At 35.6% G+C, this 27,687-nt stretch overlaps 1 protein-coding gene across 5 annotated transcripts in view; it reads left to right on the forward strand.

The window, feature by feature from the left end:
* Positions 1–27,687, forward strand: part of cindr (CIN85 and CD2AP related) — a 248,553-nt gene that overhangs the window by 174,941 nt on the left and 45,925 nt on the right. For all 5 annotated transcript variants that reach the window (XM_067760890.1, XM_067760891.1, XM_067760894.1 and 2 more), the window contains 3 exons: positions 10,297–10,498; positions 10,768–10,879; positions 14,804–15,419. In XM_067760890.1, the coding sequence (XP_067616991.1) occupies positions 10,297–10,498; positions 10,768–10,879; positions 14,804–15,419 (930 nt within the window). Of the gene's footprint in view, positions 1–10,296; positions 10,499–10,767; positions 10,880–14,803; positions 15,420–27,687 lie in introns of those variants that run through there.

The raw sequence follows: 27,687 nt of genomic DNA on the forward strand, positions 1-27,687 counted from the left end.
CCTTTTGGAATGAGTTCAACGCATTTTTATTTGCGGCTTGGCTTAGTTAAATTGATGTTTACGGTTTTGCTTTCGACACCATCTTTATTTAATTGTTGTAAAAAAAAAAAAAAACAAAAACACTTAAAAAAAAAAAAAAATAAATAAATAAAACAAGATTAGAAGAGCACGAAAACAATTACGCACAACTCAATTATGGTGTTTGTTTGGTAGGGCTCGTTGCTGCTAACTGACATAACTGACGTTTTGTTTGCAAATGAACCCATTCAAAACATGCGCCTACATATGTATGTTTGTATGTTCAATAGGGTGTGCCTTATTTTGTAATTTCATTCGTAAACATGCTTTGGAATAATTATGTATTTATTCGCTTTACTTTCGGTGCTTCTCGATACATAATGTATTTTACCGGTAATAAGCATATAAAACTTCCCTAAAGTTGCTTTTAGTAATACTACTGCGAATGGACATTGGTATCGAGTTCCAAGTACAAATGGCATTGATAAAGAATAGCCGCGAGAAGGTAAGGTAGTTATAGCTTGATACAATCAGATCATGCATCCGGGAGGACCTGGGAAAAATTAGCTTATCATAAAGATATCTAGGTTCCTTACATATAATAAGTCTGCAGAGAAAAATACAATTTCTGGCCTTCAGATAGTCAGCTATATCACACCCTAGTAATCGTGTTCTCCAATTCGAAATATGGTCAAATTTGTCTAACCCGAACACATAGCACGTAACGTGGTTGAAAGCTACATCGATCTTATGGGCAGAATGCGAGCTCAGCTTACTGTATACCAGTTCGGGATAGCATATAGCCGGCAAAATTAGCTGTATTGCAAGCTTTCCCCTAACATGGGGAGGAGTAAATGCCGCTGACGTTCGAAGGTTCCTTAATATATAGTATACTTTGCAGACAATAGAGTTTACATGATCATCGCATGTCAACCTACTGTTGATGATAAAGCCAAGATTGGTCACTTTTGGCACCAGTTTTAGAACATTACCACCAATATATAAAGGAGGAATATTTGAGAAAGCTATAGCTTTTTTAGATATCGGGAGGTTGTAAGACTTATCACTATTAAGGCACAAATAATTGCTGGTGGCCCAAGCCGAAATGGATGCTAAGTCATTATTGAACTTTTCGCAAAGATGACTGGTATCCTCATACCTTGCCGATAGATATAATTGAATGTCATCAGCGTAAGCGTGCATATTGGCATGCTGATAGATATAGAAGATGTCATTAATGAAAAGACTAAACAATAAAGGACCTAGAATAGATCCTTGCGGAACACCAGTCAGCAGTGGTTTAAGGCTAGACAATTGTGAGCCAATTTTGACACGTTGAGTTATTCTCCCTAAATAGCTCCGCATAGGACGCGTTGCTGAAATACCAAAACCGAAATAATTAGTTAGCTTCATGCAGAGTAAGTCATGGTTTACCGAGTCGAAAGCTTTAGAAAAATCTAAGAGGCACAATAGAGTCAGTTGGTTTTTGTCAAAAGGAATTCTAATATCATCCAGGATTTTTAATACGGCAGTGGAGCAGCTATGTTTGGCTCTAAAGCCTGACTGATGCGGGGACAGCAGTTTCAGTTTACCAATATGCTCATGTATTTGCTCAGACAACAACTTTTCGAACAGTATAGAAAGCGCAGGCAAGATGCTTATAGGCCGTAAGTCACCAGGACTACTTGCGGACTTGGTTTTTGCAATTGGTTGCACTGTAGCGATCTTCCAAGCATCAGGAAAGCACGATGTCAACCAACAGATGCTCTATAACGCTACTAGATAATCTTGGTACCAAGCAAGTTTTCAAATAGTTTTTATATAAATAGCAACACACCACCCTTCTTATTTTTTCGGTCGCTTCTATAAAGTTTATATCCTTTAATGTCAAATACGGCATCTTTAATATCGGATCTAAACCAGGTCTCAGAAACACAGATACCATCAATGGAAGAAAACTTAAATATACCTCTTATGATATCATTTTTCTCACCATTTAAGCTGCGCGCGCTAAAGTGGACCACATTAAACCCCTTTTGCCGGCCACAAAGAATGTTGAGCATTGCAAGGCTATTGTCTTCAATACCAATCGCACTTCCATCACACACATCCACTAGAGAGACGAGCGAAAAAGGCAAAAGCAACTTTAAGGCTATATAAGCAAACTCGTACAAGGAAACATAAACAAAACAAATAGAGTTGCGCTATCTTTACATTGCAATATTAAAAATAAAAATAATAATAAAACAATTCAAAAGCAAACAAGCAAGTCAATTTGTGCTCAGCGAAACTGTGCCAAATCCTCCTCACACCATACTTCGGTTGGTTGGCTGTTTTTCTCTTCCGTAACCTGGACACATCCTCGTACAGTGATTACCGATGCCAGCTTACCGTCACGTCGCAGTTGTATCGCCGTTTGCAAGAGCACTCGATTCTCCCGTGTAAGGCTCTCATATAATTGAAAATTCCCTTGGATATCAAGGGGTTGCAGTGAGACAGCTTTTTTCATGCGCCTGCGATAGTCACAGGCGCGCAGAGTACGGTTGCGATCAATGGGGGAGTGAAATTTTATAACGATAGCACTACTGTTGCTCGCAATCGATGGTCGCGTTCGAAAGATGTCCCTTATTTGCAGGGAATGGAAATCAATCGACATACAAACTTGATTAAAAACAGCTTTTAGATTTTCCCCTTCTCTAAAAGGGAAGCCAAATGTGACGGCGTCAGCGGAAATGTCGGGCATAGATCTTTGCTTGCTCCCCCTTGCTAGCTCCGCTTTCAACCCCTCAATCATTTCTTCCGATTTTTGAATTCGTTCTCTCAGTGTCGCGACGGTTGTATTTGTATCAGCTACCGCTGCCATGAGCGACGCAACCTCTTCATTCATTCGATTATTAATTTTTACTTCTTCTGTTCTTTTCGCCACACTCTCAATAATTGGGCGCAACTGCTCTAGCATCTTCTTCTCCACCTCCTCCAATCTGTTATTCACTGCTTTGAGTGTGATAACTGCACTGTTATCAACCTTCACAGCTCTAGCAGAAGGGGACATTTTGTTGCTCAGCCGACGCTTTCGTTGTGGTGGTGCAGCGGGAATCAAAGCGGATAAACATAGCAAAAGCGAAAACAGCAACAAACGGACGATAACAAACAAGTTGAGCTTACAGAAAGAGGTTTACAAAATTTCTGGAAACTACGAACGCCTGGTCACCCTAATATCTGCTCGTCGACTGGCAACCCTCTTCTATAATGTTTTACAAACTGTTGTAAAAACGTTGGCGATAACAGTTTTTTGAAAAAAATATTTTTTGGGTTTTGGGGAGTGTTTTGGTCGAAAAATTTACCCTTTCGTCATTTTTTTTGCAGGCTCGAAAATTAGTTTTTTGGGTATGCGTAGTGGAACTGTTTTTTCCTGAGCCCAAATCCTATCGAAAAATCAATGGCGCGATATCGGTTAATAAATCTGTGGCAACGCCAAACATATATATTCGCTGGCAACCATCGTCACGTTGACAAGTAATTTTTTCCTTTCTTTTTTAATCTTAGATTCTTACCTTCATTTTGTATTAAGCATTCAATAAAATTTCGTTGAGCAATTAACACGTGATATTTTATATTGGTGACCCTCAGACAGTAAATGAAAAAAACGGAATACAATCTTCGATCAAAAACTACAGATTCCACCATGACGGAGTTAGATGCAATCAAAAAACAGTTAAATGATCTACAAGAAGAATATGGCCGCATCAGTCAACAACCAAGCACCAGTGCGAACTTGCGCCAAGTGTCCATTCCAACTTTCAATCGAGGAAACCCACTTCTTTGGTTTGCTCAACTGGAACGTGCGTTTCGACTGAACAACATCACAGTTGACAACAACAAATTTGACATAACCTCAATCAAATTAGAAGATGATGTCGTACTCCACGCGGAAGACCTCATACTACACCCGCCGGAAAACAACAGGTACGACACTTTAAAGCAGCACATAATAAAAAAGTTCACGGATTCTCCAGAAACAAAACTTCATAAATTACTACCTGGCAATGAATTTTCTGGGCTAAAGCCTTCTGATATGCTGGCACAAATGCGCCGTTTGTCACCAGAGGACGGCACCGGCCTTTTTCGTATGCTATTTCTTCGGCAGATGCCAGCATCCATTAGGCCAATGCTAGTTTTATCAGAAGGAAGTCTTGACCAACTAGCCACATCAGCTGACAGAATGCTGGAAACCCTTAAAAACTCTCCCAGTTCTATATCAGCTATCGAGGTCCCGCCTGAAGACGACTCCGTCTTTGCAATAAAGTCGACGTCTCAAAACAAATCTAAAATTGCCGATGTCAACACTACAATAAACTCTCTACTAAGCAAAGTCAATGCCATTCAGGTTGAGCTCAAAAGTTAAACAGCAATTCTAATCGCAGCCCGTCAAATAACGTAAATACAACAAATTTGTGCCACTTTCATAAGAAGTTTGGAAGTTCTGCTAAAAAGTGTAGAGATGGCTGCGTTCACTGGCCGAAATCGGGAAACTAGCCCGGCTGTCGTCGGCACATTCTGCTGGCGGCAGCAGCAACCAAAACAAAGCTAACGTAACGATCGGCGCTGTCACCACATTGGCACCCAAAACATCTGAAGTACTAAACAAACTCATTAAGGAAAATCGACTCCATGTTTTCGATCGTATTTCCAGACAACGTTTTTTAATCGACAGTGGATCCTGTGTGTCAGTATTTCCCCTGTTTTCAATAAAGCAAAACCTTCTGGAAAATGATTTGCAACTAACTGCCGCCAACCATACGCCCATTCGTACCTTCGGCAGTAAAAAACTTAAAGTGGATATCGGTATGCCTAGCCCGTTTGAATGGAACTTTATTATAGCTGATGTGCAAACGCTCCTAATTGGAGCAGACTTTCTCTCTCATTTCCACCTATTGCCTGACTTATCAAACAAATGTCTCGTTGACCACAATACGGGCAAAACAATAAAAGGTGTGTTACGTCAGATGCCCGATTATAATATCGCCACTCTAAATACAGAAAACGTGCCCCGAACTCTACTTAGTGAATATAAATACCTTTTTCGCCCATCCGCCAAGTTTCAGATGCTTACAACTACCTCGGTGCATCATCACATAGATACAACTGGTCCACCGGTTGCAGAAAAACCTCGGCGACTCAGTGACGAAAAATTAGTGGCTGCAAAGGCAGAATTTAGGAGTCTAATAGCAAACGGCATATGCAGAGCATCCAAAAGTCCTTGGTCGAGCCCGTTACATATGGTTCACAAGAAGAATGGTGAGTGACGCGTTTGTGGAGACTATAGAAAGCTCAATTCGCAAACCACTCCTGATCGCTACCCCATAGCTCATATTCATGACTTCCACGAGAAGCTGCACGGAAACACGATTTTCTCAACCATCGACCTTGTCAAAGCTTATCACCAAATCCCAATGGCAGATGAAGATGTTGCCAAGCCCGCCGTATGCACGCCGTTTGGATTGTTTGAGTACTTATATATGCCTTTTGGACTTCGAAACGCCACACAGACATTTCAGCGAATTATGGACTCAATTTTCAGGGACATAAATTTTGTGTACATATATGTTGACGACATACTCGTAATGTCCAAAACACAAAACGAGCATCAGGAACATTTACGTATAATTTTTTCTCTTTTAAAGCAACATGGCCTTCGCATTAATCTTGATAAATGTAAATTCAGCGAACCTGAAGTCGAATTTTTAGGATACACTGTTAATTCGCAGGGCTGTAGGCCACCAAATGATCGGGTAGCCGTCATTGAAAAATATAATAAACCTGAAACTATTGCCGACCTCCGAAGGTTTCTAGGTATAATAAATTATTACCGACGGTGCATACCCCATGCTGCCAAACTCCAAGCTCCACTTAATGAGTACCTGCATGACTCAAAAAAGAATGATAAAAGAAAAATTGTCTGGACACCGAAATCGAGTAAGGCGTTCGAAGCATGCAAAAAGAGTATTTCCAATGCAGCAATCCTTGCGCATCCAGTATGCAACGCTCCTCTTGCACTCACATGTGACGCTTCAGACGTGGCCATTGGGGCCTCGGTTGAACAAAAAATTAATAGCGTTTGGCGTCCCCTCGGATTTTTCTCCCGAAAATTATCCCCAACCGAGCAAAATTATAGCACTTATGATCGGGAGCTTTTGGCGATTTACGAGTCGGTAAAATACTTTCGACATTTTCTAGAAGCACAGCAGTTTATCATCAAAACCGATCACAAGCCTCTCATGTTCGTTTTCACGCAAAAGCTTGACAAAGCATCACCTCGTCAGCTACGTCAACTTATCTACATATCGCAGTTTTCAACGAGCATCGTACATCTTTCTGGTGACGAAAATTCAGTAGCAGATGCACTGTCGAGGCTTTACACAATTTCTATGCCAACCGCAGTTACTAATAAGCAACTTCAAAACGCGCAAGAGATGGATAGTGAGCTAAGAGAACTGTTAACTGGCACAAATTCTTTAACATTGCGGCGCATGAACTTCGACGATCAAACAAAAATTTATTGCGATACTTCTACAGGCCAAAACAGAATCTATATACCAAAAAACTTACGGTTTCAAATTTTTACTTCGGTTCATGGGCAATCACATCCGAGTTCACGATCGACCCTTCGTCAAATGCGAGGTAAATATGTATGGCCAGCGATTAATAAAGACGTCGCTCATTGGGCAAGAAGTTGCCTGCAATGTCAGAGAGTTAAAATCAGCAGACACAATCATTTCATACCTATCAAAATTCAGATGCCTAACAATCGTTTTGATCACGTCCATATGGACATAGTCTTTCTGCCACCTGACAGAGGTTACCGATACTGCCTAACAATGATTGATCAATTCTCTCGATGGCCGGAGGCTATTCCACTTCGAAACATCACTGCTGACGTAGTTGGGCAAGCTTTCTGGAACCATTGGATATCGCGCTTTGGATGTCCAAAGTCAATAACAACTGACCAAGGTACCCAATTTGAGTCTGCTCTTTTCAACTCACTATCTAAACTCATTGGCGCACAACACATACACACAACAGCATATCATCCGCAATCTAACGGCATGATAGAAAGGTGGCATGGATCACTCAAAGCCGCCCTTATGTGTCATGACAGCAATCGGTGGACTACACTGCTACCAATCGTACTCTTGGGCCTCAGAACGAGTTTCAAAGATGATTTGCAAGCCTCTTCGGCTGAGTTTGTTTACGGGACCAATCTTCGCTTACCCAATTATTTTTAGACCATAATGAGTCTACGAGTAGCCCGCACAATTTTATCAACAGACTTAGAGAGCAAATGAGAGTACTACGTCCAGTCCCAGCCGCTCACCATAGTAAAATTAAGCCATTTTTAGCAAAAAACATGAGCCGCTGCTCCCACGTATTTCTCCGAACAGATTCGGTGCGTGCACCATTGGAACCACCATACACTGGGCCCTATGAAGTGATATCCAGACCATCCGATCGAGTTTTCACCATAAGGATCGGGAACAAAGATGCCCAGGTTTCTGCAGAACGGCTTAAACCAGCTTTCATTACTTCCGACCATTAATATTTTCAATGAAGTTATTAAGAAGGGAGTGATGTGGCAACGCCAAACATATATATTCGCTGGCAACCATCGTCACGTTGACAAGTAATTTTTTCCTTTCTTTTTTAATCTTAGATTCTTACCTTCATTTTGTATTAAGCATTCAATAAAATTTTGTTGAGCAATTAACACGTGATATTTTATAAATCGACCCAGTCTACTGTACACGATAGCCAAATGTATTGCTATCTGGCTGCTTTTTGAACGAAACGCATACAATGTTCATAAACACAACAAATTTATTATTTTTGCGGACGATATATGTATGTTTCACCACCTTATCACAAACAGCGTTGCCAGCTTATCTCGCCAGCTTCGCGATTGTTCCGGCATTGTTTTGGTAAAAATTGCGCAGTATTTTAAAATAATTTTTTGAATGAGTTCAAAATCTCTTCGAGATAACTTTGGAATGGTTTTTTTTTTTTTTTTGGAATTTCCCGCATTTATTTTCAGGATATTTCAGGAAGCATTCGTGACTATTTTGGGTATACTTAGATGTTATTTTTGTGATTATTTTGGGAGTATCGTTAAGATAATTTCTATTTTCGGCATAACTTCGGTGTTTCCTCGGAATATATACGATTTTTGCAATTTGATCTCGGGTTTATATTGAAACGACTTTGGGACAATTTATCTTTTCTGAATCAGTTTACCTGGTATTAATTTTTTTAAATGAAATAGGGAGTATTCTGGGAGTATTTTTTTACCATTTTTGGGTTTTTAAATGATTAATTGGGAACTTTTTGTCATAGTTTCCAAAAAATTTCATATGTACATTTCAAAAAACTCGTTCGATATAATTTTGGGAAACATTTTTTTACGAGTATTCTGATTTCGAGAACATTTTCGAACACTTTCGGAGCCACCTCACGAATATTTTTTAGGGAATGGTTTGTGATTGTTTTTGCTATAAAATATTTCGCTACAATTTCGGTTCTAATAAAATGTAGGAAGTACCAGACAGAAACTAACAGGTTTCAAAAAAGTATTAGGTTCAGAAAAGGAACCGGATTTCGGTTTTGGTGACTGTTAAAGTCGGACATTACTCTATAACCGCTTACTTTTTCTACACCGGTTATATTTTTAGGACCGGATAATATTTAGCAGCAGAGACTTTAACACCGGCTACTTTTTAGCATCGGTTACATATTTAGGACAGGCTTTTTTTGGAACCGGTAAATTTTTGTTACTTTTTGAAGTACTGGTTAGTTTTTTAAGCATGGTTATTTTTTGTCACCGGTTAATTTCTGGCACCAGTTACTTCTTTTTACCGGTTACTTTTTGTCACCGGTTACTTTTTTACTGGTTGATTATATTGCACTGGTTTCTTTTTAGGTCTGGTTACTTCTTGTCACAAGCTACTTTTTGTCACCGGCTACTTTGTGGCTCCGGTTAAACTTTGCCACCGGCTACTTTCTGTCACCGGTTACTTTTTGAGCACCGCTTAATTTTATAGGCATGGTTATTTTTGGTTACTTTCTGCCACCGGTTACTTTTTGATACCCGTTACTTTTGTCTTGGCGGCCACCGTGGTGTGATGGTAGCGTGCTCCGCCTACCACACCGTATGCCCTGGGTTCACGCCCCAGGCAAAGCCACATCAAAAATTTTAGAAATAAGGTTTTTCAATTAGAGGAAAATTTTTCTAAGCGGGGTCGCCCTTCGGCAGTGTTTGGCAAGCGCTCCGAGTGTATTTCTGCCATGCAAAGCTCTCAGTGAAAACTCATCTGGCTTGCAGATGCCGTTCGGAGTCGGCTTAAAACATGTAGGTCCCGTCTGGCCAATTTGTAGGGAAAATCAAGAGGAGCTCGACGCAAATTGGAAGAGAAGCTCGGCCTTAGATCTCTTCGGAGGTTATCGCGCCTTACATTTTTTTTTTTACTTTTGTCTTTGTCTTTGGGTACATTCCTTCACGGCTTACTCTTTGTTATCGCTTACTTTTTTCACTGGTTACTTATATTGCATTGGTTAGCCTTTAGGTCCGGTAACTTTCTGTCGCCGATTACTCTTTCTCGCGGCTACTTTTCGTCGGTTACTTTTTGTCACCTGTTACACTTTTTCACCGCCTTCTTTTTTACCGGTTACTTTATTACTCATATTCAGCGACTTCTTTTCTCACTGGTTACCTTTTCAGCATCACTTGCTTTTTAAGCCTTGGTTCCTTTTTCAATACCACAAAGCTATCCTATACAGGGTACTGTATCAATCTGTAAAGGGTACTGGAAATATACAAAAATAAAAGCTTATAATAAAAGAACTTGAGCTCCAAGCCAATAAGTTGATAGCAAACAATGATTCTAGCTAGCTAACGCCAAATAAAATCTTAAACAGAAGCCTGCGCATTGGTCTGAACTGGCAGTAATCAACTTTAAAATGTTTAGTATGCAAGTTTTTTATGGTTTAGAAAATATTTCTAGAACTGGTTTTAGCTCGGAATAAAATGTGCCCTTCAATAAGATGCACTCTAATATACATATGTAGATACAACACGCAAACTGTTTGCAAAGCTCTTAATTATATCTTTTTAAGTAGATTTATTTCTAACAAATTAATTGCCTATTTTCTACTTATTAAAAAATTAAGTACTAGAAGTAGAAGAATACAAAACCAATTACTGACCTTTTTTTATTTCTTTCATTCTAGTTTCCGCTATAGTAGAATACGATTATGTGGCGCAAGAACCCGATGAGCTCGACCTTATCAAAGGTGCTCTCATACACAGCATTAAACAAATGCCAGGCGGTTGGTGGGAGGGCACATTGCAATCGAACGGCAAAACAGGAATGTTTCCTGATAATTTTGTGCGCGTGATTGATAATAACGACGAAAATAAAGTCACAATGAGGTTTGTAATGCTGACTCTGAGGGCTGCACAGAAATGATAAAAAAAAAAATTTTTAAGAAAACAAAAAAATAATAATAATTAAAGACATGAGTTAAAAAGTTGCTTAACTGAAATCGCAATGCTATAAAATGCATAATTACTGGTTATCATTCGTCTCAGCAACAGATTTTTTTTTGATTTCTACAGCATTTCTTTGCATACCTCGCTATCGTTTATTATCATGTTTTTTTTATAGGATTTTTATTATATACATACATTATTATTTGCAGGGACAAAGCCGCTACAACAAATCGCCGCTGTAAAGTTATCTTTAGTTATACACAAGTCAATGACGACGAATTGTCGCTGGCCGTGGGTGATGTCATTGAATTCCTTGGGGAGGTTTGTATTTGCATATATGGACATACACACATACTAAAACTATATCACGATAACCAGCCAGTCTGCCACAATCTAGCAACAATAACTATAACAAAACATTTACGTCACTTAGTCTATTATAGTCAATATTAAAAGTACAGTCGCCTACAGTCCAAATGGAACAGTTGGGTTAAAATTTCTATGCTAATAGTGTCTTAAACAAATTTTTTCAATAAAGAAAATAATATGATTTCAGAAATATTGAAAAAAAAAAAACAAATTTTCAACAAAATTTAACTATTTATACATTTTTTTTTTATAAAATTTTGTTTAAAGTTGATATATTTAAAATCTTTTCCAAATCTAAAAAATGTTTGAAAATTTGCAGAACCTCAAACAAAAGTTAACCCAAATAAAAAAACACTTTTGTGAATATATACTTTTTAAAAAAACTATTTCGTAATTTTTAAAAAATATCCAATTTTCAACAGAATTAGAAAAATTTGCAAAAACCTGAAACAAAATCTACGCCAAAAAAAAGGATACAGTATTTTTTTTTAATTCCATATGTATGTAATTATCGAGACATATGAGCAAGCTTTACAATGGTTTTTGTTATTGATATTAGAGAAAAATTGCTAAGTTTTTACAATCGGAGATGGTTACTAGGACATGAATTTTACTTCTTCATCAGCTAGCTTCTCGGGAGCTGAGTATTGAACTCGAATCTCCAACATTCATACCAGTGTAAAGGCAGATGCCATTAACCACTCAGCCATATGAATGCCCCGCAGTTCGCTTTGCAATTGGGCGCTAATTGGTATTTTTTAAATTCCTTTCCGAGTTTGAAAACCCAAAAAACAATTTAATAAAAAATCTTCAATTTTCAAAAAAATTCCGGTATCTGTTGACAGATTATTTTGTTGTAAACATTTAAAAAAAAAAATAATTATTTTTATATTAAACTTTTTGAAAGTTAGTGAAATAAATTAAAAAAGAGAAGAAATTTGGTTTTATTTATAAAAATAAATAAATGTAAGGCGCCATAACTTCCGAAGTGATTTTAGGCCGAGCTTCTCTTCCAATTTGCGTCGTGCTCCTTTTTAATTTTTCCTACAAATTGGCGGGACGGGACCTACTTGGTTTATGCCGACTCCGAACGGCATCTGCTAGGCAGATGAGTTTTCACTGAGACCTTTTCATGGCAGAAATACACTCGGAGTGCTTACCAAACACTGCCGAGGCGCGGCCCTGCTTAAAAAAACTATCTTCTAATTGAAAGGCTTATTTCTAAAACTTTGATGTTGCTTTGTCAGGGTCTTCGGTGTGGTAGGCGGAGCACGCTACCCATGAACCAATAAACAGATCCCGCATTAAAAAATGAGAGAGCAAAAAATCTTAGTTAGCTGTGAAATAAATTTTCTCGACGTGACGTCACGCTTTTGACAACATGTTTTATTGCTGACACCGTGTTCAGACTTTATTCCAATCGGAGTATTTTGCTCCGCTCTTACCTCTTACTACTTTTTTTATCACAAAGGTTTATTTGGGGTGAGTTGAAAACTAAATATTATTACTTATTAATATATTTTGGTTCAAGTTTTATTGCATACGTATGAAAAGCTGATTATTTACATACATCGGATTTGACAAAAAGACGTGAATTCATTGTTCGCATTCACTGTTCACATTTTACTCAGCTTTTGTACTTTTTTCATACGGAATGAGAATAGCAGGATAAACTGTACGCGATGTGTAAATCCTGCCAAAATTCAACATACATCACTTCTTGAAGTTTTATATAAAAATGAAGTACGTTGAGTCAGCGAGGTCAGCTAAGCCTGTTTTGCGAAAACAGTCGCCAATTGGGGGCACCAAGCGAGGTCAAATCTTCCTCCAACTGTCTCTCCCAACTCAGTGAAGGTTTTGTCGTTGCTCTGTTTACAAACTGCCGGAGCGTATTCATTCATCCGCATAACATGCCCTAGTTAGCGAAGCCTTTCGATTTTCAATCGTTTCACTATCGTCATGTCTGTGTAAAGGTCATCATTATAGCTCCTTCCGGATAACTTTTCTCTCGAATACTCCAAGAGCCATCTCATCTTCTATCGACACCTTCCATGATTCCGATGATGAGTGTCTTGTAGAGCGAGAATTTTGTTCGTCGAGAGAGGACTTTACTTTTCAGTTGCCTAAAGAAGCAATTCTTGGCAAGAGTTATTCTCCGGTTGATTTCTAGGCCGACATTGTTGGTTGTAATGCTGCTTCCCAAATGAACGACATCCTTCACAGTCTCTTATATCCGTCAACAGTGGGGTGGCTACAAAGGCCAAGATGACAGCAAGTACTTCGTCTTGTCCAAATTTACTGCCCTTATACCATTTTTTTGCTTGTTTATCTTATACCAACTCATTGCCTCCATGTTTTAACAGCCTGTCGGGTATCCCATCATTACTTGGCACCTTGTGATTTTTTAGCCGTGATATTGGATGCCGGGGAATGTGTTTCATCATCGGCAATCGGGGTATCGGGTTCGTCTTCCCCAACACTCTGTACGTCAGTTACCAGGTCGCCATTATCGTTCCTACACGAATCTGCCCCGCTTTTGAAATCTTCTGTCATTAAGAGAGCATGAAATATGTATGGTAAACCGAAAATAATAATAATATTTTTCGCGATAAATATCCGGCGAGATAGAATGTGGTGCATTAATTGGCCATCCTACACGTTTTAGGTCGACTCCATGTGCATCTGATGAGGCAGATAACGTTTTTTCTGAGAAACATTTCATGGTAAAAACACAATCGAAAGGTTTGCCAAGCCACCAAATCAATTTAATGTTATTTGTTCGCCCGCTTTCAAAAAGGAGGAAAAAATATACTCCGAAATTTAATTTTTACTCCGGCGTAGTCGTTTACTCAGGTAACAGTTTTAAATATTCCGAACACTGGTAGCAAAACATGAGAGAAATGTAATAAATCGAAATATTTCAAAAGCGCTACGTCATCAAACTTTTTTTCAAATTGGATTATAAATACAACAATTCGGGAATGCGGGATCTTGGCTCATTCGATTATGCACGCTACCATCACCACACGGCATTACAGAATATGCAAATTAAATAATTATAATAGTCTGCAAAGATGTAGAAAATAATTTGACCATAACTCTGTGACCAATTAGTCGAATTATTTGAAGATAACTGAATTTTTAATAATATTTCAAACTTTTTTTTTTTCCAAAAAAAAAAAAAACAAAAAAAAAAAAAAGGCGAAGAAATTTTCACGAGTTTCAATTATGCTTAACCAATTTTCATTAAGTAAATAAATCCCTTTGGGTGTTCAAAACTAAAATATTTAAAAAAAGTCTAGCTTCGAAAATTGTTCGAAACTTCAAAATTGTTCGAAATTAGAATATAATTTGAAATCAGAAATAAATTATAGTTTTTAACAAAATACTTCGAGCTATGAATATAGTTTGAAAATTATTAGAATTTCGAAAGTAATTCAAGTTCTGAAATATTTTCGAAGTTGTGTTTAAAAAAATTTTCTGAATAGAACAAATCCTTCCTAATCATGATTAAACCAAAAAACTATAAAAATCTGCAAAGATATAGAAAATATTTGAAACTTCGAAAATGGTTATATTTTCAAAATACGTCGAAATTCTTATGCGATTTCATAATGCCAAACCATATTTAATTGAAGTGACTTACAAAAGCAACTAACTTTTGGTATCATTTCTACTAAGAGTGACTGTATGCTAATGTACATAACTATGCATATAGAGACTAAGAAGAACATGATGGCTATTGTGGCTGTGTCATATTTAACGCTTATACACAAATACACACACATGACACTAAACTCATTCATGCTACAATCCTCAATATTTTCACATATGTTTTCATTCTAATTTTCTTTTCTTTTCTTATTTGCCATTTAGGTCGAGGAAGGCTGGTGGCGTGGACGTTTAAAAAATAAAATCGGTGTATTTCCTTCAAATTTTGTTACTGTTATCGAACCGTCACCTATTTTAGCTAGCAAAAGGCCATCAGCCGGTCCTAACCCCTCAACAATAAGTACCACAATAACAACATCAAAATCAGCTACTGTCACTGCTGCAGCTTCTTCATTGTTGGATAAGTCAAGTGGTGTCGCCAGTAGTACCAACACTACCACATCATCGGTTAACTTAAATGCCGCAGCGTCCAGCAGCACCAGTTCAACAACGAAAAAAATGAATCGCTTAAGTTTCCATAATTCCAAAGAGGATTTGTTGAATAGCAGTAGCATTAGTAGTAGCTCCATTACCGCGGCAAGCACAATCAATAATACATCATTGTTAGATGATGTTGCACCATCGTTGCCACCGAAACCGCAACGTGAATATTGTCGCGTCGAATATCCATATGCGCCACAAAATGATGATGAATTAGAATTGAAAGTCGGGGAAGTCATCACGATTATAAGCACGGAATTGCCAGATAAAGGCTGGTGGAAGGGTGAATTACATGGCAAAGTTGGTGTTTTCCCAGATAATTTCGTCAAGTTGATAGATGGTATGTAGAGGCAAATTTGTTTTATTGTAGGAGCGCGCAAGTGTTTGAATGAATGTACAATTTTGTGTTCTTGTTTTGTTTTTTTTACAAATCTAAGTGTGTTTGTCATGCATTTCATTGATATCAATTGCAGAGGATGTGTTAATGAGAATAAAAACTTTTGTGTGTTGTTGCTAGCAAATGCGAAAATACGAATTTGAATATGTCTTAGATTGTCTTTTAGATTGACAATTTTTTATTGCAGGAGTAGCGGTATTCCGCAAGAAATGTGCTTAATAAAAACGATTTGAATAACAAGCCAGAAAGTTGTCTATGCAATTCGTAAAATAATTCCGAAAATTTAATTGTAGCAGTTTTTGTAAAGCTGAACATTCGAAATTGAGAACTTTTAAAACAAGGGAGCAAGATTGTATGAGAAAATTATCTCAATTAAAAAACGTCCTATTACAGTACTTTTCAAATTGTTTTTTTAAATTCACTTCAGCGATGTTTCGGTTTTCGACGTCGAAAATTTATCGTATTCAATTTGAAAAGCAGTTGTCATATATAAAATAATTTTACGATAAATTTAAATTGATGTGGTTTTGAAAATTACCTAATTTAGAAAATAGTTTACATATCGAAAGTAATTTAATTATTTTTTCTAATTTAAACTTCGAAACCAGTTTGAATTTTAAGAAAATTTGCGATGTTTATATCAAAAATATTTCGAGTTTCGAATTTTTTTGAATATGTGATTATTTATTCGTTTACGAATAATAACATTCGATTTAATGATTTGCTTTTTGTTTGCATATACTTGTTTTTTCGCGATTTTTGAGAAAATAATATTATTATAAATCTTAATAAGCCTAGTTTTTAAAATAGTTTGGGTTTACAAAATAATTCGAATTTTTAAAATTTGAGGAGCTAGTTCTTATTTATTTTCCAAAATAGAATAACCCATTTCCTAATCATAAGGAAAAGGATTACAGAATATGCAAACTAAATGTTTATAATAGTTTGCAAGGAAATACAAAATATTTCGAATTTCATAATCAGATTTTTTTTATTTTTAAAAAAGTTTTAGAACCTTTTTATATGTATGTTCAAAAGTTAAATATTTATTTAATGTTTCTCTCTTTGAAGTTGTTCAAGATTTGAAATTATGGTTATTTCCTTTTATAGATAAGTCTGGGGTTTTCCTAGGCAGATGATCGCTTTGAGGTTACCTAAAGTTTCAGAATTTCGAAGTTGGTTTCTTTCCCGATTAAATAGTCTCGAATATCTTTCCCATATTCATAATTTTTTATTACTGTTAGATATGTGTTATTTCAAAAACTTTATTTTAAAAACTCGATTCATTGTTGAAGAATTTTTATTTCCTTTATTTGACTAAGATATATAGGAAATGAATTGGATCACAACTTCAATAGCAAACCAATTCGACGGTCGAATATAAAATATAAATAAATATAAATCAAAAATAGTTAAAATTTTTAAAAGTAAGGAATGCTTCCTGTATTAAAAAATTTTTATTAACTAAATTGATTTTAAGTGTTCATGAATAGAAAGGTATAGGATCACAAATTCGAAAACAAAACTTATTTCGATATCTATTCGAACTTTGGAAATAATATCAGTTTCACAAATTGTTTGAATTTATAAAATACTTTTGATTTCGAAAATAAATCGAATTATAAAAAATTTCAGATTGTTTCCTGAAGTTAAACTAAATTTGATTCTGAAAACTGACTTACGTGTTCAAAAATATAAAGGTTTTCAAAGTCCTCCGACTTCGAATTTTTTTCGAATAAGATTTCTGTTATATTTATCTTAAAATAAAATAAAGTTAGTAGAAGTAGCTTTCACCCAGCAAACCATAAATTTCAAACTTAGCCAAGCACACAGTTTTTTGAATTTCGAAAATTTTCGAATTATTGTTATTTACGCTTTTAGTAAGTTGTCTTCATATATTTTTGTTTACTGGAGATGTGTAAAGAAATATGTATTAAAAAAATGAGTTTCGAAAATTATTCGATTGCAGAAATAATTTGAATTTCGAAAAGTTTTGAATATAGAAAATATGAAAGCAAATCAATTTGTGACAAGGTTTTTTCCATGTATTTTTCGAAAAAGAAAACTGTTAATTCTAGGAAAAAAATATAGAAGGAAGCGTTTAAATAATATGCATACAAAAAATAGTTTTTAAAAATATAAAAAAAAACTTTTGTCAATAGTCTCTTCATAAATTATTTCTTCCTCATAATAACTATGTTATTAAGTGTTTTAGAATTTGGTTTTAAAAAAGTCTTGTATTGAAAAGGACATGCTCTTTTTTCTTGAAACTAATACACAAAAGCATGTAATAGAAATGCCTTTAGTGAAATTCGAACAAAGATTTCGAATTTTTTTCCCGCTCCTAATATTTTTACCATGTTTGTAGGTATGTGTGTTAAACATCTTCATCTTCATTCGTTCTACCCACCAAATTCCTGAAAGTGCAAATGCGACTCACAAACAAACGAAACAAGCATACAGTTTTTACTTACATTTAAGGGCAATTTCATATGTAAATGTTAACAATTTGAAATGTAAATTCGCATTCTTCGATCATTAGCAATTTAACAAACAAACAGCTTCGTAAAAATATACAGTTTGCTTAACATAAACGCATACAAATACAACAAATTGCAATCATCTTAACATTACTTGCATGTGAGTGGCTAATGCACAGTGTGTTAATGAGCATAAAATGAATTGCAAATTTTGAAATAACAACAATTTTCTAAAATAGAACTTCGAATATAAATGTATTTCTGCAAAAAAATCTAATCTCAATGTCATTTTGTAAATCTCATTCTAGAAAACCAAACTTTCATTGAAATTCGAAATTTTTTTCTCCCCTATTGCATTAACTTCGAAATTTGGTTTGGTTTTGTTTGTGACATCTTCAGTGTCAACAGAAAATTTCACTAAAAATGACACAAGGTCGGAACCGTTTTGTCTTCTAACGTAATTAGAGAAAGCACTACAGAGAATCATTCAAATATAAATCGACTTCAGGATACCCACTTTATTTCGAATTTACCAAATATATCAATCCGTGCGCCACCTAGCGGAATTTATCTGATGTTGCATTGTATAAGAGTTTAAACTATCTAGCTAACTTTGTTGTTACTTAAAGCCCGATAGAAACATTCCATAAATTTAGAACGAATAATCGAAATATACTGATGCGTGCACCACTTAGTAAATTTTTTTTTTGCAACATATTGCACTGTCACATGTATCTGAAATATGTTTCAATTTACAAGTATCAACCTGAACGGGATGTTAAACTCAACTGTTTGCTTTGATGGAGCTTTAAGGTCGAGAAATAGGAAAGCAAAGTTAAATTTTCATATTTCTATCCTACGTGTTTCGACGCTCTCTCGTCTTCCTCAGTAATTCTGTTGTTCAAATTTGATTGCATGATTCCATTGATTTTGGGAGAATATTCCACATGTCTTAATTTTTGCGCGATCTTACAGAATACGTTTTTTGGTATTGCATTTTCAGCGGGGTCTGAACAATAGTTCGAGTTTAAGGCTTCTAATAAAACGTCAAGTAACTTCATTGCACTATGCCACAAAATCAACTTTTTTTCTGGATATTGGGCCAAAGCCACTTATTTTTAGAGATTGAGGCTTAAGTAGACAAAGTACTATCTCCGTTTTTCGAAGTTAACCTCCAAAAAATAGATATCGGCTTTCGAAGTTCGAAATTCTACATATAAAAATTTTTATTTTTTGTTAACGCGTTCAGCAAATTAAAAAAGTAAAACTGTGGCCGTGGTCCGCCTTTTTCTCTTATTTGAATGACTGAATTCTTTTTTTGAAAAATTAGTACGAGCAATTCCAGTGGAGAGTATGTGCAGACATGAAAGTAGTAGCCACTATCATGGGACTATCTGACTTTTCACCTCGTATAACAGCTGTTATACTAAAGAATTCAGCCCTTCAAACAAGGGAAAAGAGCGGACCACGACCACATTTTTATTTTTTAATTTGCTAAACGCAGTAACAAAAAAAATTAAATTTCGAAATGTAGAATTTCGAACTTCGAAAGCCGATATCCATTTGTTTGAGGCTAACTTCGAAAAACAGAGATAGTACTTTGTCTACTTAAGCCTCAATCTCTACAAAAAAGTGGGTTTGGTCCAATACCCAGCCGGCTGTTGCACAGTGTTATTGATTGCAAGATTATTAACTTATGTAGTTCGAAATTTATAATATCTTGATTCGTGTGCCACCTAGCGGCATTTTTCCTCAGTTTTTAACTATTATTTAATGTAAACACAAACCACTGTGCAATTTTGTTAACACCATAAACTAAGAAGATTGCATACAAATAAACAATAATAAGAATTCCTATAAAAGAAAATAAAATTAAATTTCCATTTCCTTTAACACGTAGGATCTGTGAGATTCTTTTGTATGAAGGCATTTTGCCTTTCAATGTTTGTCTTTTGATTTATTGACGTTCGCTCAACCAACTCATTTAATTCGCAATTCATAATTCATGAGCTCATCGTGTGGGTATTGAGATATGAACAATCTTGTGTGCAGCTATATTACATTTAATACATACAGATACAATGTTATCTTCATACATACATACATTTATATCTAAGTACTATTTACTACTATTTTTTACAGCTATCTAAATTTTAAGTACTAATCAACACTACACATTTTCCTTTTTATATTTCTTATACTAATGCCACGCTACACACACATACTTCAATGTATGCATACGCACAAAAAACTACAACAATAACAACTACTACTAATTTACTATAACAACTTCTTATTAAAAAAACGTATGTATGAACTATGTAAATTTTGCGTATTGACCATAATCTTCAATTGAATATAAATATATGGGGATTTTACAGCGGATACAATGCAGGAAAGATCATCCATTGAAATTTTAGGCTCGCGCATGGCCAACTTTATCAATACGTTTATTTGTATGTAAACGAGTTTTTCGAGTGTTCCTGTATACTAGTTTACCATTTTTTATTATTATTATTTCCTTTCTTTTAATTTAGTACATTAGAGATATGTTGTAAAAATGGATTTTTTTGTTTCTCTTTATCACAAACCGTTTTTCTTGCATATTTTTTGTTTACCAATAACTTAGTGTACTTGTTCTGTAATGAATGGCGTGAGAGAGTTATCTCCAACAACAGTTTTGTTTTGCTAATTTGCATTAGAAATTCATTATTTTGCATTAGAAATTCATTCAAAAGCATCTAAACAACAAAAAATAGTTGTGAGCTCTAAATTAAAGGTTTTAGAAATAACGAAGAATTTAAATAGGGTACATATTCTTACCAAAACTAAACCAATAATGAAAAACCAAAAGTAGTTTTTAATTGTACCAATATATTTCGGTTCCCCACGGTAACCGTCTTCAGGGCTGAATTGTTTTACACGTCTTCAGTGGTTGGCTTGGGTTTACGTACTTTCATTGGTTTTTAATTTAAAAATCGGACCTCAAGCCAGCAAAACACCAAGATAAAGAAGAAAGTTCGCCAACAACTCAAAAACCAATAATAAAAATTTTTGTTGTTATATCGGCCTACTGACTTGTATGATCGCGGGTTCGAATCCAGCTCAAGGCCTAACAATATTTATCATAACAATAATAAACGAGCCGGACCCTTGCGCATCTTGCACAACCAATATAAAAGTATCTTATCAAATATCAACAGAAATCAGCTGTTCTATCAATCAGTTAAAACTTACAGCTTGCGCTGCCATCTGGAATATGATAACAACTGCCGGTAATGCAGTGCAAACATTCACAATAGTGCCATAGTACAAATAGATTTCTTTGTGTGCTCACAATCGTTTATATTTATATTTATTTGTTTGTTTACTCCCTTAGCACATTAAGACGCTGAGTCTTTTTTTGTACGTTTTACATATAAATTACAGAGTTTACTGATATTAGAATATAAAATAACTTAATTAAAATTTTTCCCAAATTATTAAATAAATTAAAAAAAAAAACTTAAATTAGAAGAAACCTCACGAACGAGGCAGAGCGGGATGTAAGAGACATCCCTATGAAAAATGATTTGCAACTGCCGCCTTAAAGCAACTATCTGATTTAATACATTTAATTGACATTGGCAATGAGTTCCATAGTCGCACAGCACTAACAAAGAATAATCTAGACCCCGGTAGAGATACAAATCGTGGTACTAAAATATTATTAGTACGGGAAGATATTACAAAGCTGAGTTTTTCATAAAGATAGCCGGGTTTCTGGTACCTAATATTTTTAAATAAAAAAATTACGTTCCTAGTCTGAAGGTAATTTTCCAAGCTCCTTCCAAGAATATTTTTTGTGTAGATGGAGATGTGATCAAACATTCTCTTACCGTATATAAACCTCGCAGCATTATTCAGAGCTAGGTTAATTTCCTATTGGATTCTGAGTCGAGATCTCCATATACTAGTTCGAAATAGGTGATTTGTGTGACAACGAGAGCCTTTACTAGTTTAATTTTTGTGTTAACTGGAAGATAACAGCCAAGCCACAACCTCCTAAGAACATAATATATTTTCGAGACAGCAAAATTAATGTGGTTTATGCAAGTAAGTCGGGAGTTCATCCTAAACCCAAGATTAGTCACAGCCGAAAGAAAAGGTATTTTGGTTTCATCCAGTACTACAGATGGCAATTCATTTAAGTCATAGGAGTTGAAGGATATTGGCAGGACTTGTGTTTTTGCCGGATTTAGGCTAGGCCCATTCACCTTGGCCCAATTTGATATAGCTTTTAGGTCATCATTCATTCTACATACTAAATCTTCGCATAGACCAATAGGACGCGAAAGGTATATCTGAGTGTCATCCGCATACAAGTGTATAGATGTATTTTGGCAACAGCTGACAATGTCATTTATAAAAATAGTAAATAAAATGGGGCTAGGATAGAACCTTGAGGCACACCAGAAGATACTACGCTCCGTTGCGAGATGTTATTGCCACACACAGTCTGCTGTAACCTATATGAAAGATAACTCCTAATTAATTTTATAGACGTTGTGTCGAATCCAAAATAATGTTGTAATTTAAGTAATAAAATCTTATGGTTGACAGTGTCGAACGCTTTCGAAAAATCTAAGAGGGCTAAGATCGTTACCATTTTATTTTCAAAAGCAGGACGGATATCATCTGTTACTTTAAGTAGTGCAGTGGAGCAGCTGTGCCCAGACCTAAAGCCAGATTGGTACTCAGATAAAAGGTTATACTTATTTAGGTGCAACACTACTTGGCATGAGATTAACTTTTCAAAGACTTTCGACAGTGATGACAAGATACTGATAGGTCTGTAATTTCCTGGGGAGTCATACGCATTTCCTTTTGCGGTCGGAGTGACATTTGATACTTTCCACTGTGAAGGAAAGGTAGATGACACTAAAATAAAATTAAAAATATGCGTAAGTGAGGAAAGCGCACAAGGCAGAATTAGCTTTAAAAAGCGTAGATTAATACCGTACACACCAACAGCGTTTGATTTGATGGCGTAAAGGGACCTAACTACATCCTCTTCGGTTACTGAATTAAAAGTAAACTCTACAGAACGATCGCATACGAGATCTTCATTTATTTCATACAATGACCCGTGTCATTGACAAATTATTTTAATAAAATATAGCTAAAAAAAGCACTACGACCAAAATTGCCCAAAGTTCGTTAATAGCCCGAATTTCCGTCTTTACATCTATAACTTTATTTATAGATTTGGATTCCAAATAAGAGCGAAAAAAGGGTGCCGTACATAAAAACAGCAATTGTAAATAATATACGTATATGATAATTATTGTTAGGCCTTGAGCTCGATTCGAACCCGCCATCTTATAAACCAATAATAGCGAACAAAAGTGTCCACGTCTGATAAAAAATTAAAGGTAAAACTACTATGATGTAGTGTTATAAATATAAGGTCAACAACAAAGCTACTTAAACTGTGCACTAATTTGGTTAAAAGCTTTCAATAATTGACCCGCAAATCAGTAAAAACGATCAGGATCGGTGGAATGTATATACAGCAGCGAACACGGATGTAGGAATTTTTATTTTAAATTTCGACAGATGAACTTTTATTTTTTATTCTTTTCGATAACACATCCTGACAAATTTGAAAAAATAACCGACCCCGAAATGAGCTCACACTTTTCGAAGGCCTTTGATTCGCCTAATATGACTCGCCTTGGCATGATGCTGAAGCTATTGCAAAATTTTTCTTTGATGCAGGAAATTGATTACGATTTTTTATTGTTTTTAGTTTGTTTCTTTGTTTACATTTTTCATTTAGTTTGGCGAATGTCTGACGCTTTGCACATTCAACTGGCATTTAAATGTTGCACCTCATTTTGACACTGTTATTCCGTGTGCTTGTGTGTGTGTGTGTGTGCAGAATAACTATGCCATATTTTAAATTCATAATCGTTTTTCCTTGCCGCAAACCAAGTTTTGTTTTAACCAAACTGTCGACTTTGCTCGCATGCCTGTCTGCGACATCGAACCACAGTCAACCAACCAACAAGCAAACGAACCAGTGAGCCAGTCAACTGGGATGCTGTGCGCTTGATTTATCGTTTTTAATTTTTACTTTTTTGTTTCTTTAAATTTTTTTGGTTTGCAATAGCTTGCTTTAAAATTTGCAATTATTTTTATTTTGTTGTTGTTTTCGTTTTTAATTTTGAAATTGCTTGTTTTTATTTTAAACTTATTGCATTTGGCGTTGACGTTGCCGAGTTTTTTGTTTTTGTATTATTATTTATTCCATATTTTTGTTGCTATTGTTGTTGATGCTGTGACCTCTAGATCTTTGAATTGCAGTCGTTTAAGTTTATATATATGCGTATGACTAGTATTATTCTTCAGCTAACAACCGTCTCCGTTATATTTGTTGTTTTTGTTATTGCAAGATAGGTATGAAATGTATGTGAAATCGATATTCAACGTTTCGGCTACTTTTCCAAATTTTTGTTAACTTTTTTCTTTAGTTTTATTTGGTTTTCGTTTTACTACTTGAGTACGGCGTCACAGTTAAGGCTCTTTGAAAGTTTTATTATCGATCCAGTGGTAAATTTACTTCATTTTCAACAAGCCCAAGATTTGTCGCACCCAATCATTCGAGTTTGAGAAAATTTATTTTGAACTCTCCTCATCTTATAGATTTTTTTTTTCATTTAACTAATTATTTAGTTAATAACAAGTTAACTAGTTATTTAATTACTATGTTATGTTCAGTGTGGTTTGATCTTTGAACTGATATTTCGTTGTTCTCCTACATACATATGTATGTCTGTTATGTTTAGTGAACACTCCAAATCCTAACAAGAACCTATGGATGCGACCTCTTCTCTGATCGTACCAAATTACTCCTTAAATTCCAGTCTTTAACTTAAAATACCTCGAAGTTTTACAGAACATAACTTTTGTTTTAAGTATTTGTCTATTTCGGCTTCGTAGACTCCATAACGAGCTGTTCGTGCGTTCAAAGTAGCGCTTGAATAGTTCGACCTTCACTGTAATATCATTAGTGTAATACAGCAGAACGGCTAGTGTAGGCAACCAGTAACCAACAACGAACAACAGCTGATTGGGAGGCGGGTGATGACCAATAGCTAATGGAAATTTTGTCGGAGGAGTTGGTTCTCTTTTATTTAAGGCAACCAGCTGGGTGTATTCTCGGATACGATATAGAGAGGTGAAGCCTTCAAGGCATAATTTTTCTCAGGGTGCTGTCATGGCACGGCTCACGCTTCGCTTCACGACTACGACGGTTGGCAATTTTTTTAGGCTATCTCGCTCTTCGTCCCCTGGTGGGATGGGGGGGGGGGGAGAGGTGCCGTCCGCCTTTTGTCAACATGTCCTCCCTCTCCTCAGTTATTTTCCCGGCAGTAGACCGATGTCTGACCCAAAGATACTATCGCTGTGCTGTTAAAGCCCACTTACGCTCAGCCTCGCCTACGAAAATCCGGCTAGCACAAGTCCGCCTTCCTTTTATATCTATAAAGGTGATAGTATCCAACGGGTAATACACCACTGACTTGATTACTCGCAACTCCTTTTATAGATAACGACCCCACCAATAAGATTACGTAACGTTGTTGACTACCCGTGGAAGAGTTCATATCGCCGCCCCTCTGTTTTTGTTCCAATGTTCCTCTCTGTTGCTACAACCATTGGCCGTCCGTTACATACCGCCCTTCCGTGATGGTTGACGACCACCGATCATGCAGTCCTAATATCAGAATAGAATAGAAAAAAGCAGTGGTAATTTTTATTCTTCGTCAATAAATTTTTTTTATTTTTGATATTTTAAGAAAAAACTATGCAACTGAAACTATGCTCAAAAACGTTTTTGAAAAAATTCCAAAATTCGAGAAAATTTCACTTACGTTTCTAACTTTATAGTTAGAGTTTTCTAAATTAAAAAAAAAAATTATTTTGCCTCCATGAAAAGAGTGACAGTGGTTTTTGTGCTATATATAAAACCATAAAAAACACCATTCGGAAAGAAATTAAAAAAAATCGTTAAAAATGTCGGGAGTACTATAACTTATATTTTGTCTAAAATTGATTGGGCTATAAAACCCAACCGCATACTCATAAAATTCAGAGAATTTCATATAAAAAATTCTGAATTTTTGTAAAAATTTCTCGATTTTTTTAAAACTAAATAAAAAAAAAAAAAAAGAATTTAACTGGTGGAGTTCGGTGCTGTATAAATCGGATTTGGCCTTTTAACCCCCATTCCCTCTAAAACTTTTGATTTTGTGTAATAAAGTCCTTAGAATATATTCCATTGAGGGTCTAACGAGCGAGGAGGTTTTTTGAAGTGTGTTTGGAAATTTTCATCTATAACGACTTGCGATAACTGTTGGGGATTTTCAACCATTTTTGGCGTTATAAGCCCATACTAACATAGACGAGTGCAAATTGATGGACAAGCAAATAGGTCTTTGATTGTTTACAATCAAACAATATTTTTAAACGTTTGAACTGTTAGATGACATGAGAAGCTAATAGGAAGTAATATTTTTGAGGACAGTGCCAATATTTATTTTTAATGATTATTTTGTGGCAATAGCCATATGTCATATCTCTCTGAGGAAGGTACGAAATGTGTCGAAACGCGTAGGAGGATAGAGGGAGCTTCGTTTTTACTTAACCGGTACCCGCATTTTTAAAACAAATAGGGCGTTATACAAGTTTTTTTTGGGATATGGCGTTTTTGAAACGGAAGCCGAGATAGGTCGGTAGATAGACTGATAGGAAAAAAAACATCGGAAAATATGGCTTAAATCTTTTTAAACGGTTTTATTTAGGTTGATTTTACAGGCTGTACGGCCGGCCGTTCTGAACGAATTTTGTAATTAAAATTTAAGTAACTTCCCGATAAGCTACAAGCTTGAAACTTGGAATATAGTTCAGAACCCGATGACAATGCAATAATACGAAAAAAAAATCGTCGTTAGGTGGCGCAAGGATCGAAATGTTCAATAAAAACGTATTTGTGGTCCGATTTGGCTCATATTTGAAACTTATGATACATACAAGAATAGAAAGCGACCTATGAAAAAAATCGCCGCCAGGCGGCGCAAGGATCGAAATATTCACAAAAATCGTATTTGTGGTCCTATTTGGCTCATATTTGGAACTTATAATACATACAAGAATAGAAAGCGACCTATGAAAAAAACCGGCGCCAGGTGGTGCAAGGATCGAGATATTAACAAAAATCGTATTTGTGGTCCGATTTGGCTCATATTTGGAACACATAATACATACAAGAATAGAAGGCGACCTATGGAAAAAATCGCCCCTAGGTGGCGCAAATATCGAGATATTGAAAAAAATCGTATTTGTGGTCCGAGTTGGTCCATATTTGGAACAAATATTACATACAGTCCGGTAGAAGTGACATCAAAATATTTTGGAGTTGGAGGAGGGACAAGCATACGTGGCGCAGAGTCAAGTAAAGTCTTTGGAAGGATTATGTATTGAGGACTTAGATTGTAACAAATTGTCAGCAAAGAGTCCTTGTAATAATGAGTCACGAAATGAACTAAATAGAATGAGAAATAATAGGCAATTAAATAAAGACTAAGAACTTGAAAATAAAATAATTAAAAAAAAAAATGTTTAAGTTAAACGGTTTTATTGAAAACAATACTTACATGAAGTAATAATAATACTAAAAGCTAGAAAAT

This window comes from Eurosta solidaginis, chromosome 1 (genome assembly GCF_040869045.1).
Source record: "Eurosta solidaginis isolate ZX-2024a chromosome 1, ASM4086904v1, whole genome shotgun sequence".
Taxonomy (NCBI): domain Eukaryota; kingdom Metazoa; phylum Arthropoda; class Insecta; order Diptera; family Tephritidae; genus Eurosta; species Eurosta solidaginis.